Source organism: Dipodomys ordii, unplaced genomic scaffold (assembly GCF_000151885.1).
Source record: "Dipodomys ordii isolate 6190 unplaced genomic scaffold, Dord_2.0 Scaffold1, whole genome shotgun sequence".
NCBI lineage: Eukaryota > Metazoa > Chordata > Mammalia > Rodentia > Heteromyidae > Dipodomys > Dipodomys ordii.
The window spans coordinates 60,962,694-60,977,253 of record NW_012267217.1 but is presented as its reverse complement, the minus strand read 5'-3'; the positions used below and the strand labels follow the sequence as shown (position 1 = coordinate 60,977,253).

The 14,560-nt window shown below is 46.4% G+C and overlaps 1 protein-coding gene across 1 annotated transcript in view; it reads left to right on the top strand.

The window, feature by feature from the left end:
- The first annotated feature begins 34 nt into the window (after positions 1-34).
- The window catches only part of Pid1 (phosphotyrosine interaction domain containing 1), a 234,870-nt gene continuing 220,344 nt past the window's right edge, over positions 35-14,560 (top strand). Inside the window, exon 1 of the mRNA XM_013025826.1 lies at positions 35-121. Within this exon, the coding sequence (XP_012881280.1) occupies positions 92-121 (30 nt within the window). The 5' untranslated portion in view covers positions 35-91. The remainder of the gene's footprint in view (positions 122-14,560) is intronic.

Sequence of the window (14,560 nt, the reverse complement as noted above, 5' to 3'; positions counted from 1 at the left end):
CGACCCCCGGCGTGAGAGCGAGGGCGCAGCCGCCCTCCGCTGCCGGCCACCTCCGCTCCGCGGAACCCCCACCCCACCCCGAGGCTGGAAGATGTGGCAGCCGGCCACCGAGCGCTTGCAGGTAAGGGGTGCGCGGGGGAGGCCGGGGGGCCCGCCTGGAGGAGGAGGTGCCCGGCTACCCCCGGGTCGGGCGGAGGAGCTGTGGGTCCAGACACCATCGTGGAAGATCGCAGCGGCGGCGGCGACGGGCTGCGGTGCGGCGGGCTTTAGCCCCGGTCCCCGGGTCGGCGGACGGGAGGATGGAGTCGACCAGACGCACCGCCTTTGGGTTTGGAGGTGCTGTGTGCGTGTCGGGGGTCACCGAGGGACCTCTGAGCACGGACACACAAGCTGGCCGCTCTGGGGTTAGGAGTTTTGAATCTGCCTCCCATCCCCACGTTTTTCTTTTTTTCTTTTCCCTTTTTGGTCTCTAGGAAAGACAGAAAGAAAGGATCTGTGTCAGAAAGCACCCATGTTGCCAAGATGACTTGGAACTCTGGAGCTTGGTTTGGCTTGGGCATAGCATGCTACTTATTTTCTCTTCCCCTTCCTTCTTCCTTGGCGCTCTCCCTTCATCGCCCCTGCATCCCATCTCCTCCAGAGATTCCTGAGTTCAGTGCCGCCCAGGACGACTTAGGTCCTGGGTCAGCCCGTGAAAAGTTTGTTCATTCAGGTGAGGGAGCTGGGAAAGGGAGGTGGGGTGGGGCTGGCCGAAAGTGGCAGAAAGGGAGGTCTTTCCCCCCCCCCCAGGTTTGTTTAGTGACCAGTTGGGTCCAGGGAGGTTCAGTGTCTTTGCCTTTGCTCACAGCCAGAGAGAGCCAGAAGCTGCTTCTCCACCAACACGGCTGCAGTTCAACTTTTGCCAGTCCTAGAGAATCAAAACTTTGAAGACGTGTTTAAGTGGAAGAAAGAAAGAAAAAGAAAGAAAGGAAGGAAGGAAGGAAGGAAGGAAGGAAGGAAGGAAGGAAGGAGGGAAAGAATTGGAAGACCCATAGAGGCTGAGTCCCCCTCCCCACCCCATCCGAAAGGACTTAGGACAGCAGGGCGGGGGAGGGGGGGCAGGGACCCTGGCTGGCTCAGGAAGTTTCTCAATGAACAGTCTAAGCCTGAGTCAATCATCCAAGCCCAGTGCTGAAGCCAACTTTGCCTCCCAGCACTCATTCTGAGGATCAGCCAGTAGGGGGCAGTGTGTGGAGCTGCTGCTCCAGGTTTCTACATGGCCCCCTCCAGGCTTTGGGGGGTCTCAAACAGAAAGGGAAAAAAAAAAGAAGGAAAGCGCACAATTAGCTTTGGGAATAGATAGAGGTAGGTGAGCAGCCCTCTTCCAAGCCTATTTGTGTGTTAGGAAGAGCACACCAACAGCAAGTCCACCTTGATGGGCACGAGGTGGTTTGGCAGTGGCCCACAGATAGGATTGGTGATGCCTTTGGAGTCCTCTTTCAGTTCAAGGCCTGGATTTGATCCCAGGGAGGGGGGTGGTGGTCCCCTCCCAAGCACAGAGGGTAGCTCTGGGAAGGCCTTCCTTCCAGAGATGGAGTCCCCGTGCCTTGAGGTGGATAGGTGGCCCGGTGACCAGGAGCTCCGCGGGGCCTGTGGATGGATTCCGGGCTGGGAAGCTCTGCCTCGCAGCCTGTTTCACTTAGCAAAGCCTGTGCCTCTCTGCACGTGACTCTTGGCAGGCGGCCGCCTGGCTCAGTCTCCTCTGGAGATCATTTCTTGACTCAGAACGACTCCTGGCCCCCTCTGGCAAACATGCACATGTGCATTTTGGTGTGAGCCTGGCGGATGATTTATGTGTGCCATGACTCTGTTCCATTTCTAGGTGCCATGTTGAAAGAGCCTGGGTCTCAGGCTTGCGAAAGTTCTGGCAAACTGAACTTATCACTGAGCAAGGTTGGGTCACAGTTACAAGGTCCTAACCCAAACCCAGAGAGCAGGGTCGGGGAGTCCACCTCTTACACCCCAATTTAAATCCAAGCCAACCAGTTTCTTTTTCAAAAATCCATCTCAAACCTTGAAAGGATAAAAGGTGACCCAAAATGAGGGGTGGGAGGAGGGGGGTAGCTTTTCCTAATCACGATTCCTCAGTAGTTTCTGGATTCTTCTTGAAAGCATCCCGCTTGTGTTTTTCCTTTGTGCTGCTGGGGAGGGAACTGTGGAGCTTGAGGTGGTAAGAGTGAGCTGTTGTAATAACATTTCATTTACATTCCTTGCGGGGGTTTTGTTTTGTTTTTGTGTCATGATCTCTGTTTGCTGTCTGGGATGCTTTTTTCTTCTCCCTTTGGCTCTCAAGGTGCCATCATAAAGAAATGTTCTCTTCCATTTCTGAGGAGGAGAATGCTTTTCCCCATCCAGGTGTGTACAGATGTGCAGCAGCCAGTGGGGGGGCATTGAGGGGCCAGAGGAAGGCAAAGCTCTTCTGTCCAGGGACGTCTAAGCCCCTCCTTATCTCCTCACCCCAATGTACTCATTTTGTTTTCCTCATCCATTTTCAGTACCCACATTCTAATAAGATGCATGAGGAAGAAGGGAATGCTACAAGGCAGCTTTCCCAGAGTTTTCTGGTAGGCCCAAGGGACTATTGTACAAGTACCTAGAAGCAAACTAGGGAAGGGACGCATCCTTACTTAACTGAGTTATTAGTTCCTATTAGGCAATGCCCATGCGAGCGCTGTGAGGCTGGATGGAGGGCGCCTGACTTCACTGAGAACTGGGCAACATTCCCCTCCGATCGTTGTCTCTTCAGTGAACAGATCGATGATCCTTCCTGGACTCAGGAGTTCTTTGATCAAATTGGGTTATCATTATCATCACACACTTATTTTACCTCTGCCCCCCCCAAAAAAAACCAAGCAAACAAGTGTTAGTGTTTTCTGATTGAATGTTTAATTCTTTGACCCAAATCCAGTGTAGGAGAAGAGACCTGTTGGCCCACGCAAGGGCTGAGCCGGGTCATTTCTCATTCAGTCACACAAACTGTGGCTACTTCATCTGCTCTCTTGAATGCTAAAACTTCGGCTGCATCTTGTCCCAGTGGAGCTCTTGCTTGGGTGCGTCTGCTGTTAAAAATAGAACAGACTCTGAAGTGATGCGAAGACTTCAATCACCACCCCAACTTTTTACAATGTAAATATGAGTGCTTCCCTCTTACCTTCTCTGTACAGCTAGCTCTGTGTGTATGTGTGTGTGTGTGTGTGTGTGTGTGTGTGTGTGTGTGTGTGTGTGTGTTTCAAGGACTCAAGCGAGCTCTCAATTTTTAAAGAAGCAGATCTGAAACAGACTCTTTTCAGACAAGCAAGGGGGACTTTTTCAGTTGAAAGAGATACTGGCTTTTTAAAATAGCCATGTGATTCCATCTGCCCTTGAGATTTAAAAATGTTCCTGAATTTCCTCATTGACTTACTATTATTGGTTTTTATTTACCAGTACTAGGATTCAAACTCAAGACCTCACTCTTGCTCAGTCACTGCTAAGCTGGCATTCTACCTCCAGCGTAGCTTTTTGCTGATTATTTTGGAGATGAAATTTTGTGGACTTTTCAGGCTGGCCTCAAACTGTGATCCTGTGGATCTCAGCCTCTTGAGTAGCTAGGATTATAGGGGTTTAGTCACAGAGGCCCAACCTTGGCTTAATTATGGTGTTGAATGGATGCATTAGATGAGGCTATTGACTTCACCCTAAGGAACATGGGAAAAGTTTTTTCCTCAGAGTAAAAGTCTTCAGAGAGAAACTGGATACTTTTTCTGGAGGGCAAGGAAGGCTGGAGAACAGGAGAAAGGTGAAATAAGACTGAGTTCAGAACAAGGGAGGCCAACCCATCCTTAGTGATGTATTTATTCAAAGGGCCGAGCAGAACTTGATTGCAGGAATGCATGAGAAAGAAGTTGGAGCAAATTCTAATCAGGGAGTCTATGTATATCATCATCTTCTCCTAGGGCAATATTTCCAATTTAGTCACTTGGCCGCCTTTCCTGAGTTTATAGTTTCTCAATGGTTGCTAAACAAAATACAGGACTTCTCATCCATGAAGGTAGATTTTGGTTTCTGGGCCAGAACTGGCGCCTCCCCAACCACACCTGCTTCCTTTTTCCCCTCTCTGTTTTGGTTCAGTGTCTCTTCCATGCCATTCCACTCTCTTTTAAGAGAGTGGAATCTGGATGCTGAGAAAGAAAACCCCCAATGGAAGACCTTTCATCTGGCTTCTTATGAGACTTTTGGCAGCTACAAAGGTCAACGGTACCTGACTACGTGTTACTTGAGGAACGTGGGTCCTCTTTCTCCAGTACTGTCTGGTGTTTGCCCTACCTTTTCGTGCCTGACAGTGTGCAGTGTTGTAGGTTTATTTCTCTATCATTATACTAGTTTCCCTGTTCCTCTGAACTGAAGAACCCTCTCACATATCAGGGGAAGACCATTAGACCTCACTCATCAAGCACAGAGCAAACATAGACCAATTTGGACACTTTTCAAGGCAGACCCCATGACAACAAGAACAGAGGTGAGGTAAGGAGATGTCATCAGCTTGCTTTTATGAAGCATTCTGTGTATGGTGGGTCTGGGATGGGGTGGGCACCATATTGAGGAGTTTCATTTGAATCATCTAGCTCATTTAGCTTCCATAAACACCCCCCTTCCCACGCTCATTTTATAGATAAAAAAGCTAGAGGCCAGAGAATTGAAATGGAGAAATACAGGGAGCCAGTATTTGGGTTCGAGCTTCCTTTCCTGCCTTACTGCACTGTTGTGTACAAGAATGGGACAAAGTACGAAGTGTGGAGGCTGATGCTATGCGTCAACAGGATAGGAACAATGGCTGCTTGTGGGTGTCAAGAGGCAGCTGGAGCACTTCCTGTGGCCGCAGCTCGACTTCCTGTGGCCGCAGCTCAGCTCCCTGGGTGGATTCAAGGCCCCGGGCCCATGTGGGATTGCCCACGTCTTTGGAAGCAATAAGTTGCGGTGTCAGATGTAATCTGCAACTCCCCAGGACCCTTGCAACTCCTCAAATGGAACATACGGTGTTTATCTGCACTGGCAAACTCGAAAGCGGGTAGCCAAGTTGGATGACCTATGCTGACACCCTCAGTTCAGACAAAACGTAGGGGCGGTAAGGTTAGAGAGTTACAGAGGAGTTGTTTAGAAAGCAGCAGCCCCTCCCCTTACAGAGGCATACTTTTCTCACCAAATTGATGCCTGGTTGTGCTGTTCCTTCCATCTCTTAGGGGCTGGAGAAAGCATAGAACATGGGGCCTCATGGTGCATAAAGAAAAGTTGGAGTTAGACATCGTTGAGGCCTTAGCCTCGCTCAGAAGTAAAATGCTGTATTACCTCATTGACTCCTGCTCCAAGTTAGCCAACAAAATCTCTACCAAGTGATTTGCGAAATGCTAGCGTTAGGGAAAAAAGAATGCTCCTGAACCGTGGGTTACCCATTGCTTAAAGGCTGAGATTCGTGTTGACTGTACAGGGTTATCTCGGCGTGTTAGGCAATGTGTGCCTTTTTGTTTGATGTTCCAGATTAGTGATTTCTTCTCTTCCCGCACACTGACTGCCTTCTGTCCCGTAAATGAGCTGGCAAGAGTCACCCGTACAGCCCGAAGCTTCTAGAGATCAGGCTGCCTTCCACAGGAGTATTTCACCCCAAGAATAGCAACGGTCCCCAAGCTCGTTAGTGGTCAGCAAATAAAACGAGTCCAGAAACAGTCAATGGCTGCTGTGTGCGTCTCGGTTCTCCTGGGCATGCATGTAAACGGAGGCTTTATGCAAGCAGAGTGAGAAGAAATAGTTGGGATGTTTGTCCAAAGACTTCCCGATAGTCTCATGGAATTAGCTTTGCTATCATTTGGTGTTAGCTAGAAAACGAGTTGGAGCCCAATTTAGCTTCTAGTTGGGGATCAAGCATCACAGTGTATTTGCTGAGTCTGGAGAAAAGGAAGGCATGAAGGGTAAGAGGCAAATTTGCTTTGTGCTTTTGACACCTTTCAATCCTTGTGTGTGTCAGGAAGCTCGTGTGTGTGTGTGTGTGTGTGTGTGTATGTGTGTGTGTCACGTGGATGCTATGTGAGGTCCAGGTATCCCACACTGGAAGACCCCAGCCGGCCTGCTGTCTTCTGTTGGAAGCCTGTGATAAGGTAGATTCCAGTGAGGACCTTATTAGCCAGGTTGTCTCCTGGTCAGGGTCAAAGCAAATACTTCTTTGTAAATGGCCTTGGCTTACATTGCTTAGAGGCAATGTTTCTGTTCACTTAACTCCTTGGCTTTACTTTCCCAAGTCTCTAAAGCAGAAAGCATCTGCTGTGCAGAACTACTGGTATACAGTAGGAACTCCTTAAACAGGAGCATGCAGATCAGGCTGGCCACTTTGGGAAGAGGGCACTGTGCCTGCCCACCTGAGCTCTGTTCCCCAAGGCCTCTGCGGGAGTGCATGGCAGCGAGGACTCCCTCTACTGGACACTGCCAGGACTTAGAGGACTCAGACCTGTCCCAGGCTCCTGGTTTCAAGCTGCTCTTCCTACCCAGGTGTTTTTGCTCTCACTGTTTCTGCCCATGAAGAGGATCCTTGACACTTTGGTGTCATGGGTCCACGTGTGTACACCCAGACCTCATCTCTCACCTGGGGGAGCTCTTTGGACGCTGGTTTCCCAGGACAGTGTGAGCCACTGAATGGTTATCTTCACAATGGGGGCCCAGCCAGCAGCTTTGTCAGTCTCAGGCAGCTTTGATGGTGACTTGGGGTGGGGGTGGGGGACTGGGAGGTGGGCTGGGGCTCGGAGGACCACTCAGACCCTCGTCACCTGCCTTCTTGGGTTTGAGACCCATCCTGGCATTGGACCTGCATTGAGAGACTTAGCAGGTCCTCGGCTTCCTCTGGGCTGTGGCGTCCAACTCCAGAATGAGGAGGAGCCTTCCTGTGTCCTAGATGTCCTCAGGGAAGTCACGTGTTCGGAAGTCGGTGCAGCCCTTGGGGCTAAGAGGCCATGGCCCCAGGAGAATTTTGGGTTCATCAAGTCATCTTGAAAGCCACAGGGCACAGTGGCTCTTGGTTATTCACAACTGGATGGTCACGTTGTCTCCAAATCCCCTCGGGGAGGTGGATCCACAGAGTGGTGAAGGAGAAAGGGCCGTGGCCGCCAAGAGTGCCAGGAGACAACATTTGCTTATACCCCAACAGCGCTCACAGGGAGCGTCTACTCACCGGGGGAGCGGGGGTGGGTGGGGGGGGAGATAGTATTTACTTTTCCTGCCAGGTTTGCTTTCACGTATGAAGAAAAGAAATACCAGTGACTCTTTGGTGCAAGCCTATAGCCACATTATTATTATTATTAATCATAATCAAAGCTACTAACTTCTTTTTGTGTGCTAGTCCTAGGGTTGGATTTAGGTGCTGCTAAGCTTTTGTGTTCAAGGTTAGTGCTTTACTACTTGAGCCATAGCTCCACTTCTAGATTTTCTTTTCTCTTTTTCCTTCCTTCCTTCCTTCCTTCTTTCTTCCTTCCTCCTTCCTTCCCTCTTTCGTTCTTTCCCTTCTTTCCTTCCTTCCCTCCCTCCTTCCCCCTCCCTCTTCTTTCATTCTTTCCTTCCCTCTTTCTTTTTTTTCTTTCTCTCTTTCTCCTTCCTTCCTTTCTTTCTTCCTTCCTTCTTCCCTCCCTCCCTCCCTCCCTCCCTCCCTCCCTCCTTCCCTCTCTCTCTCCCTCTTTCTTTCTTTCTTATTGGAAAAGAGAATTTCACAAACTTTTCTGCCCAGGCTTCCAATGATGATCCTCAGATCTGAGCCTCTTGAGTAGCTAGGATTACAGGTGTTAGCCACTGAGCTTGGCAGTAGGCAACTTTAATTGAATACTTACTAAGTTCTTGGCACTTACTTGTCCTCCCAGCATGGCTTGGAGGAAGGTCTGGGATGTACAACCAGCTCACTAGTACAGAGTCTTCACTCCTGAGCACAATATCTTTGGATCATTTAGCAGATCATTTCTTTATGTAGAAAGTACATTTAGTCCCTGAGAAAATTTCAAAGGACATTGTTATAAATTGATGTGATGGATTCCTGGAGAATGTAGGTATTTTTGCTTGAGCCCCATAGCTGTCCCTCAGCCCTGTAGCCTCTTCCTTTGCTTCACAGCCCTCATTCGATGGAAGGGCAGAGCGTTGCCTGGTTTCAGGAAGGGTGGTCTAGATCATTGATGTTCGTCTCATCACGAGTGTCTGAGGGTTGTAAGAGACCAGTGTTTAACCACTGGAATGTGAGAGGTTGTCTGGTAGGGATGGCTCTTCTTTGGGAATAACAAATGAAACTTCTGGAGGACATAGCCCTTCCTTGCTTTTCTCTATTGTCTTTTGTCCTGAGCCTGGTTGTGATGTCTGGAATTGTAACAGCCATATTGTGATTAGAAAGCAACCAACAATAAGACTACAACCCAATGTGCTAAAGAAGCTGGATTGATAAGATGAAAAATAAAAATTGGATCCATACGTATCTGTTAAACCAATGTTTTTTAATAAAAAATTAAGTTAGAAAATACCTTATTCTACTTCTTTAAACCTATATGCTATACTGGTTGAAACTTTTATTTTATTTTATTTTTAATCTGGGCTTAGCTACTAAGAGACCAAAATTGATGTGCTAACCAGGCCTCCATGACTCATTACTGTGGGTTGAACTGTAGCATCCCAAAAGGTATAGTGAAGACTCACAACATGGCCTCTTTAGAAATAAACGTGCAGATGTAGTGTAGTTAAAATGGAGTCATAGAGGGGGAAACGAGGCATGCCGTAGACCAGTGGCTGGTTTCCTCCAAACGAGAGATTTGAGGACCCCGAGGAGACATAGAAGAAGGCTATGTGGAGATGGTGGCAGGAAAGACCACAAGGATGCCAGGGATTCCTGAAGCCACTGGGAGCTGAAGGAGCCCAGGCAGGATTCTTTTTTGGAGTCTTCAGGAAGAATGATCCTGTCCACATCTTCATTTTGGAAATTTAACCTCAAGATTGTGAGGATGTCAATGTCTCCCATTTTAAGCAGTTAAGTCTACGTCAATGGCCCTAGGAAGCTGAGCCTTAATGAAGCAAGCCGCCCTCGGACGGTTCCGCTTTCCTTTCTAGTGGTCTGGCCATCCCCAGCTTCCCTACATGGCATGAATCGTTGAATCTGTGTGGTGGGTTCTTCTATTATCTACTGTGCACGTCATTACAAAACAATGGAAACAGGAAAAAAAAAGAGAAATGCTTGATGGCTTCTTCCTCCTTCCTCTCCTCTGGTCAGTCTTCGAGGACAAGACAGTAAACCTGGTGTGGCAGGTGGTGTATTAGTGAAGACAGGGTCTAGTCAATTAATGCTGGTCATGATGCTCAGGGCTGAGCGAGGTCCTGGGTGTGCTTGAAGGTAGATCTCACTGAAACTCATCCCTGTAAAACACACTGAAGAGAAGGCTAGGATTTACAAACTGGTCCTCAAAAGAAGGTCAGCGGGCCAGGGCAGCAACGTCTGCATTTTGCCTCTTCCCAACCAGCTAGATTTCCAAATTGATCTCCAGGAGAGCTACCGGGAGGTGGGCTTGGATGGTTGTATGTTGCTTGATATTTTGTTTTTGCTCTTTTCATCTGGTACTTGGGTCCATCTTTGGATGAAGAACCTACTCCTGTTTGGGAACTCACTTTTATGACAAAACTAAACATCATGAGGTGTCAGAAGACTTGTGGAAGCTTCTAGAAGTAGCAGGCATGAGGGCTGGCCACAAAGATTTCAGCCCTAAGAGAGAGAGAGGTGAGAATATGCCTCCCTTCCTGACCAGCTGCTGCTCCTCAGCTTCCATTTCTTAGAGGGACGCGTTCAGTTTTAAACCACTGGCTTTTCATTTTCTTCTGAAGTCAGTGTGCCTGGCGTGTATGGGAACGGGAGGGGAGAGGAGTGGAGAGTGAGCGGGAGGGAGGATTCAGTGCTGTCGCCCCTTCTTCATCACCAGACCCATCCGGGTCCTTTTATGGCCAGCGCTTGTCCATGGTAGTTCCTCTGTAGTTGGTGTTCTGACGGTGAGCAGAGCATAGGACACACCTGGGTGCCTGTGTGTCCGGGAGGGACCAGCTTTTGCTCTCTGTGAGTGTCATCTTGGCTTAAAGCCACCTCAGAGGTGGGACCGAGAACACACACACTGCTGTCCACTGCCTGAGTCCGTTCAGCTTGCTCTTGAGGGACAGAGCTGTGGGCTGTGGGACGTCGGCATGATGTCATTAGGGGAGGCTGTGTTGCTATTGGATTTTAGCTCTAGACGATCCAGGACGTTCATTCATTTTCTTAGGCTACATAATAGTATAGAAATGATAGAAATGTCTGGTCTTCCAGTTCTGGGGGCTGGAAGTCTAAGATCAAGGTGTGCGCAGGGGTGGTTCCTTTTCAGGCTGTGCGGGGACCCTGTTTAAACCACCCTCTAGCTCTGGTTGGTCACTGGGGATCTCTGGTAAGCCCATGGGTGTCTCTGTGTCTGGTTTCCTACAAAAACCAGCTATATTGAGTCAAGGGTTAGCCTTCCTACAGAATGATCTCGTGTTGTCTATTACGTCTAATCACCCTGTTTAAATGAGGTCTCATTCTGAGAATTAGGACTTCCTTCCCTTTCCATCTCCTCCCCTGCCCTCTCCTTTCTCTTTCCCTCCTCTCTCCTTCCCTTGTCTCCCTTTCCTTTCTCCCTCCTGTCTAGAGACAGGGTTTCTTTGTGGCCTAGGCTGGACTTGAACTTGGGATCTTCCTGCCTCAGCCTTCTGAGTGCTGGGATTACAGGTCTCTTCTACCATAGCTGGCAGGGATTTCAACATAGGATTTTTTTTTCCTGTGGGTAGTCAGGAATAAATCCCTAATGCTTAGTATAGAATTCCCTTTTGGGAGACTGCCATACATAAAAATCTTTCCTCCTCTTGGGGTAATCATTAAAAGAGAGAAAGAGAGAGGGAAGCAATGAAACCTTTTTTCCTAGTGGAATGTCACATCTTCTGCACACCTTGGTGACTATTTTATATTTCATCTCTCTAAAATTTACAAAATAATGTCTGCCTATGGTAATGAATTGGACGGTTTACATCGTGTGCCTTACCCATTTCTGATCCTATGTTTGAGGGAATATGAATGGATGTGGTAGCCATTTCTCCACAATGATTTCTAGGCCTTTGCAAATATAAACAGATACCTCAACATGTATTTATGCTGCTTTGTGTGCATTCCATTAGTTTAACCACCCTACAGTTACAGCTTTCAACTTTACTGTGTTTCTCTATTCAGCACATATAGCTCTAATTCACTCCTTTTCTCCTGCATAGAATTTTGTGGTAGAATGTGACTGCAATTTATTTATAATCATTTCTCATGATGGAGTGTTTGGGTTCTGTCCATGTTCTTTTGTTTCTCTCTTGGAAATAGCACTGTTATAAGAATTTGAACATATCCTCATACCTCTTTAAACTGAGCATCCAATATTAGATGGGCTGAGTCAATGCATATTCCTGATATAAACTTTAGCAGCTGTCAATAAAGGCCTCTTTATTGGGAATCCTGCTTCTTGGTCTGAAGTTTATGTGAGTTTTTCCATCAGATATACAAGGTAGATAATTCACTGGTGTCTTAGACTGCTTGTTAAAATTTGGTAGACTGGGTGGCTTATTGACCACAGAAATTAATCAGCATATTAACTAAGTAATTAATTTATTTTGTTGGTTGCAGAGCTTGAACTTAGGGCTTGAGCACTGTCCTGTGCTCTTTTGCTCAAGTTTAGTGTTCTATCACATTGAGCTACTGCTCTACTTCCAATTTTTGAGTGGTTAACTGGAGATAAGAGTCTCACAAGGACTTTTCTGCCTGGGCTGGCTTCAAAATGTAATCCTTAGATCTCAGCTTCCTGAGTAACTAGGATTAAAGACGTGAGCCACCAGTGCCTGGTGGAAATAATTTTAGTACTATTGGAAGCTAGAAGTCCAAGATCACATTCCTAGAAGGTTTACTGACTGGTAAAGGCCCATTTCCTGGCTCAGAAAAATGATGCTTTTTTTGTTGTGATCTTATATGGTATGTGTGTGGGTTGAACTGATGCCTGTAGTATAAGATTGCTACATCCATCTATGAAGGCTTCCAGTGATCTAATCACATTCCCAAAGGCTTCATCTCTTAATATTATCACTGTGAGGGGTACGATGTCAACATGCAAGTTTTGGAAGGGACATAACATTTAGACCCCAGAAACTGGAGAAAGAACAGTAGTGTTTTCAACAAATGGCACTGGAACAATTGGATATCCACATCCCAAACAACAAAAAACCACAAAAAAGACTGATTGATGGTTCAATGTACTGATTTTTCAATTTAACAATCATACAGAAGCTTATTCATACAACTATTCGGTGTTTTACAATGCAGCATTCCATAAATACCATAAGGCATTCAATACTTTCTTACCTGTGGGCTTTTTGTTAGGTGATTTGTCTATCTACAGGCCAATAAATCTTTTAGAATGTAGAAAGCAGTTGAAGCTAAGCCATGAAGTCTGGAGGGTCAGGTATATTGAACCCGTTTCTTTGTATTGGTGGTATTGGGGCGTGAACACAGTGTTTTGTGCTTGCTAGGCAGGAGCTCTGCCTTGAACCACACCCTGAGGGCTTTTAGGTTTTAGTATTTTTCAGGAAGAGCCTCATGCTTTTCCCTGGGGCTGGCCTTGGGACTCTCCTGCCTCTGCCTCCTAGGATGGTAGGAGAATATGCACCACCTTAATTTGTGGTTTGCTTTACATTTATGATAGGTGTATTGGGATACATTTCATCATAGATTAAGGATCATTAGTACTTCAACTTTGATTCATACCACAGGCAAAAGTTAACTGAAAATGGATCATACAATTAAACTTAATCTTAGTAAAGCCTATAGACAAAAGTAGCAAAAAATCATTGTGATTTTGGCTTTTGTTTCCTCCCTTCCTCCCTCCCTCCCTTCCTTTAGGCTGAATTAGAGTTTGAACTCAGGACCTCATGCTTGCTAGGCAGGTATTCTGCCACTGAGCCACCCTTCAGCCCTTTTGGGTGAGGGTTATTTTGAGATAGGATCTTGTTTTCAGGCCAACCTGGATGAGAATCTGCTTGTTTTAGGCTTCCCATTGCAGCTTGGATGACAGATATGTGACATTACTCCCAGTTTATTCCATGGAGATGGAGTCTTACGCACTTTTCTACCCAGGCAGGACTGAAACCAGCTCCTCTTGCTTGCAGCTTCCCATATAGCTAGTGTGACAGATATGCACCACTGCATGAAGCTAGGAGGTGGGAAATGACCTCACAAACCTTTCTGCCCATACTGGTTTCTAATTGCAAAAGCATTCTCAGCCTTTGAAGTAGCTAGGATTATAAGCGAAATTTATGTAAGAATGACTATAATCGAGACAAAGAGTGCTGTATACATCCAAAAGTTTCTTTGAATAGGACAGAAATTTCCTAGAACAATGACAAAAGCACAGTAACTAAAGAAGAAAATCGAAGATCATCAAAATTACAAGGCTTTGCTCTTTAAAGGAAAATGGAAAGATAAGATCCAGTCTGGTAGAAAATACATGGAAATGGTGTCTCTAATCAAGGACTTTGATCCAGGAATATAAAGACACTGTTAGAACTTAAAAAGATGAGCAGTTCCATCAAAAATGAGAAAACGATTTGAACAGAGAAGATATGTGGGTGGCAACTAAGCACAAAAGGGATGGTTAGTATTGCTATGCGTTAAGGAGGTATAAATCAAGCCATAATGAGCTATCACTACATAACCATTGGAAGAGCTGAAATTAAAAAGGCTTGGACCTAGCCGATGTTGATGTGGATGTAGAGGACCTGTAACTTATATTCTGCCCATGGGAGGATCATGGGGGTGAACACGTAACAGTGGTTTCCTGAGGATGCGATGCAAAGAATGTATTTGAAAAAGGACTGGAGGACGTTTGGGATGGGTATGTGTAACATCTGGATTCTGGTGATGGTTTCTTGAGTTTAAACCTTTGTTGAAACATTATCAAGTTGTATATTTTGTTATATATGAACTGTTCCTCTCTAAAGCTTTTAAAGGTCTGCATGTGGAGTACTATATGCTAAGTACAGTGCCAGGAGCTGAAAGACCTAGAAATACATTCTCTGGGTGTGTCCCATCCTGAGAATTCTCTGTAGCTTTCCTTTCTTCTACCTGGAAATTAAAATTGTAACCTAGAATGTAAACAATGAACTCTAATGTTTTTTTAATATGGTTCTCTCCATTTGAAATATTTCTTTTTGGTCCTTAAATGATATTAAAAATAAATTTTCATTTGCTCAAGGATCTTAACAGTGAAATCAGTGGTTGAACAGGAAAAGAAATCCAGACCGATGAGTGGGAGCTTTGTTGATCTTTGCTCAGTCTCCATCGCCCTTTTTCTTGTTCATGTGTTTCTCATCTCTTTGTCACACATTGCTTTTTCCAGCTGGCTCAGTCTCCTGGAGCTGTGTTTCTCAGTGGCTGGCTCCAGCCCGGCGGTAGACT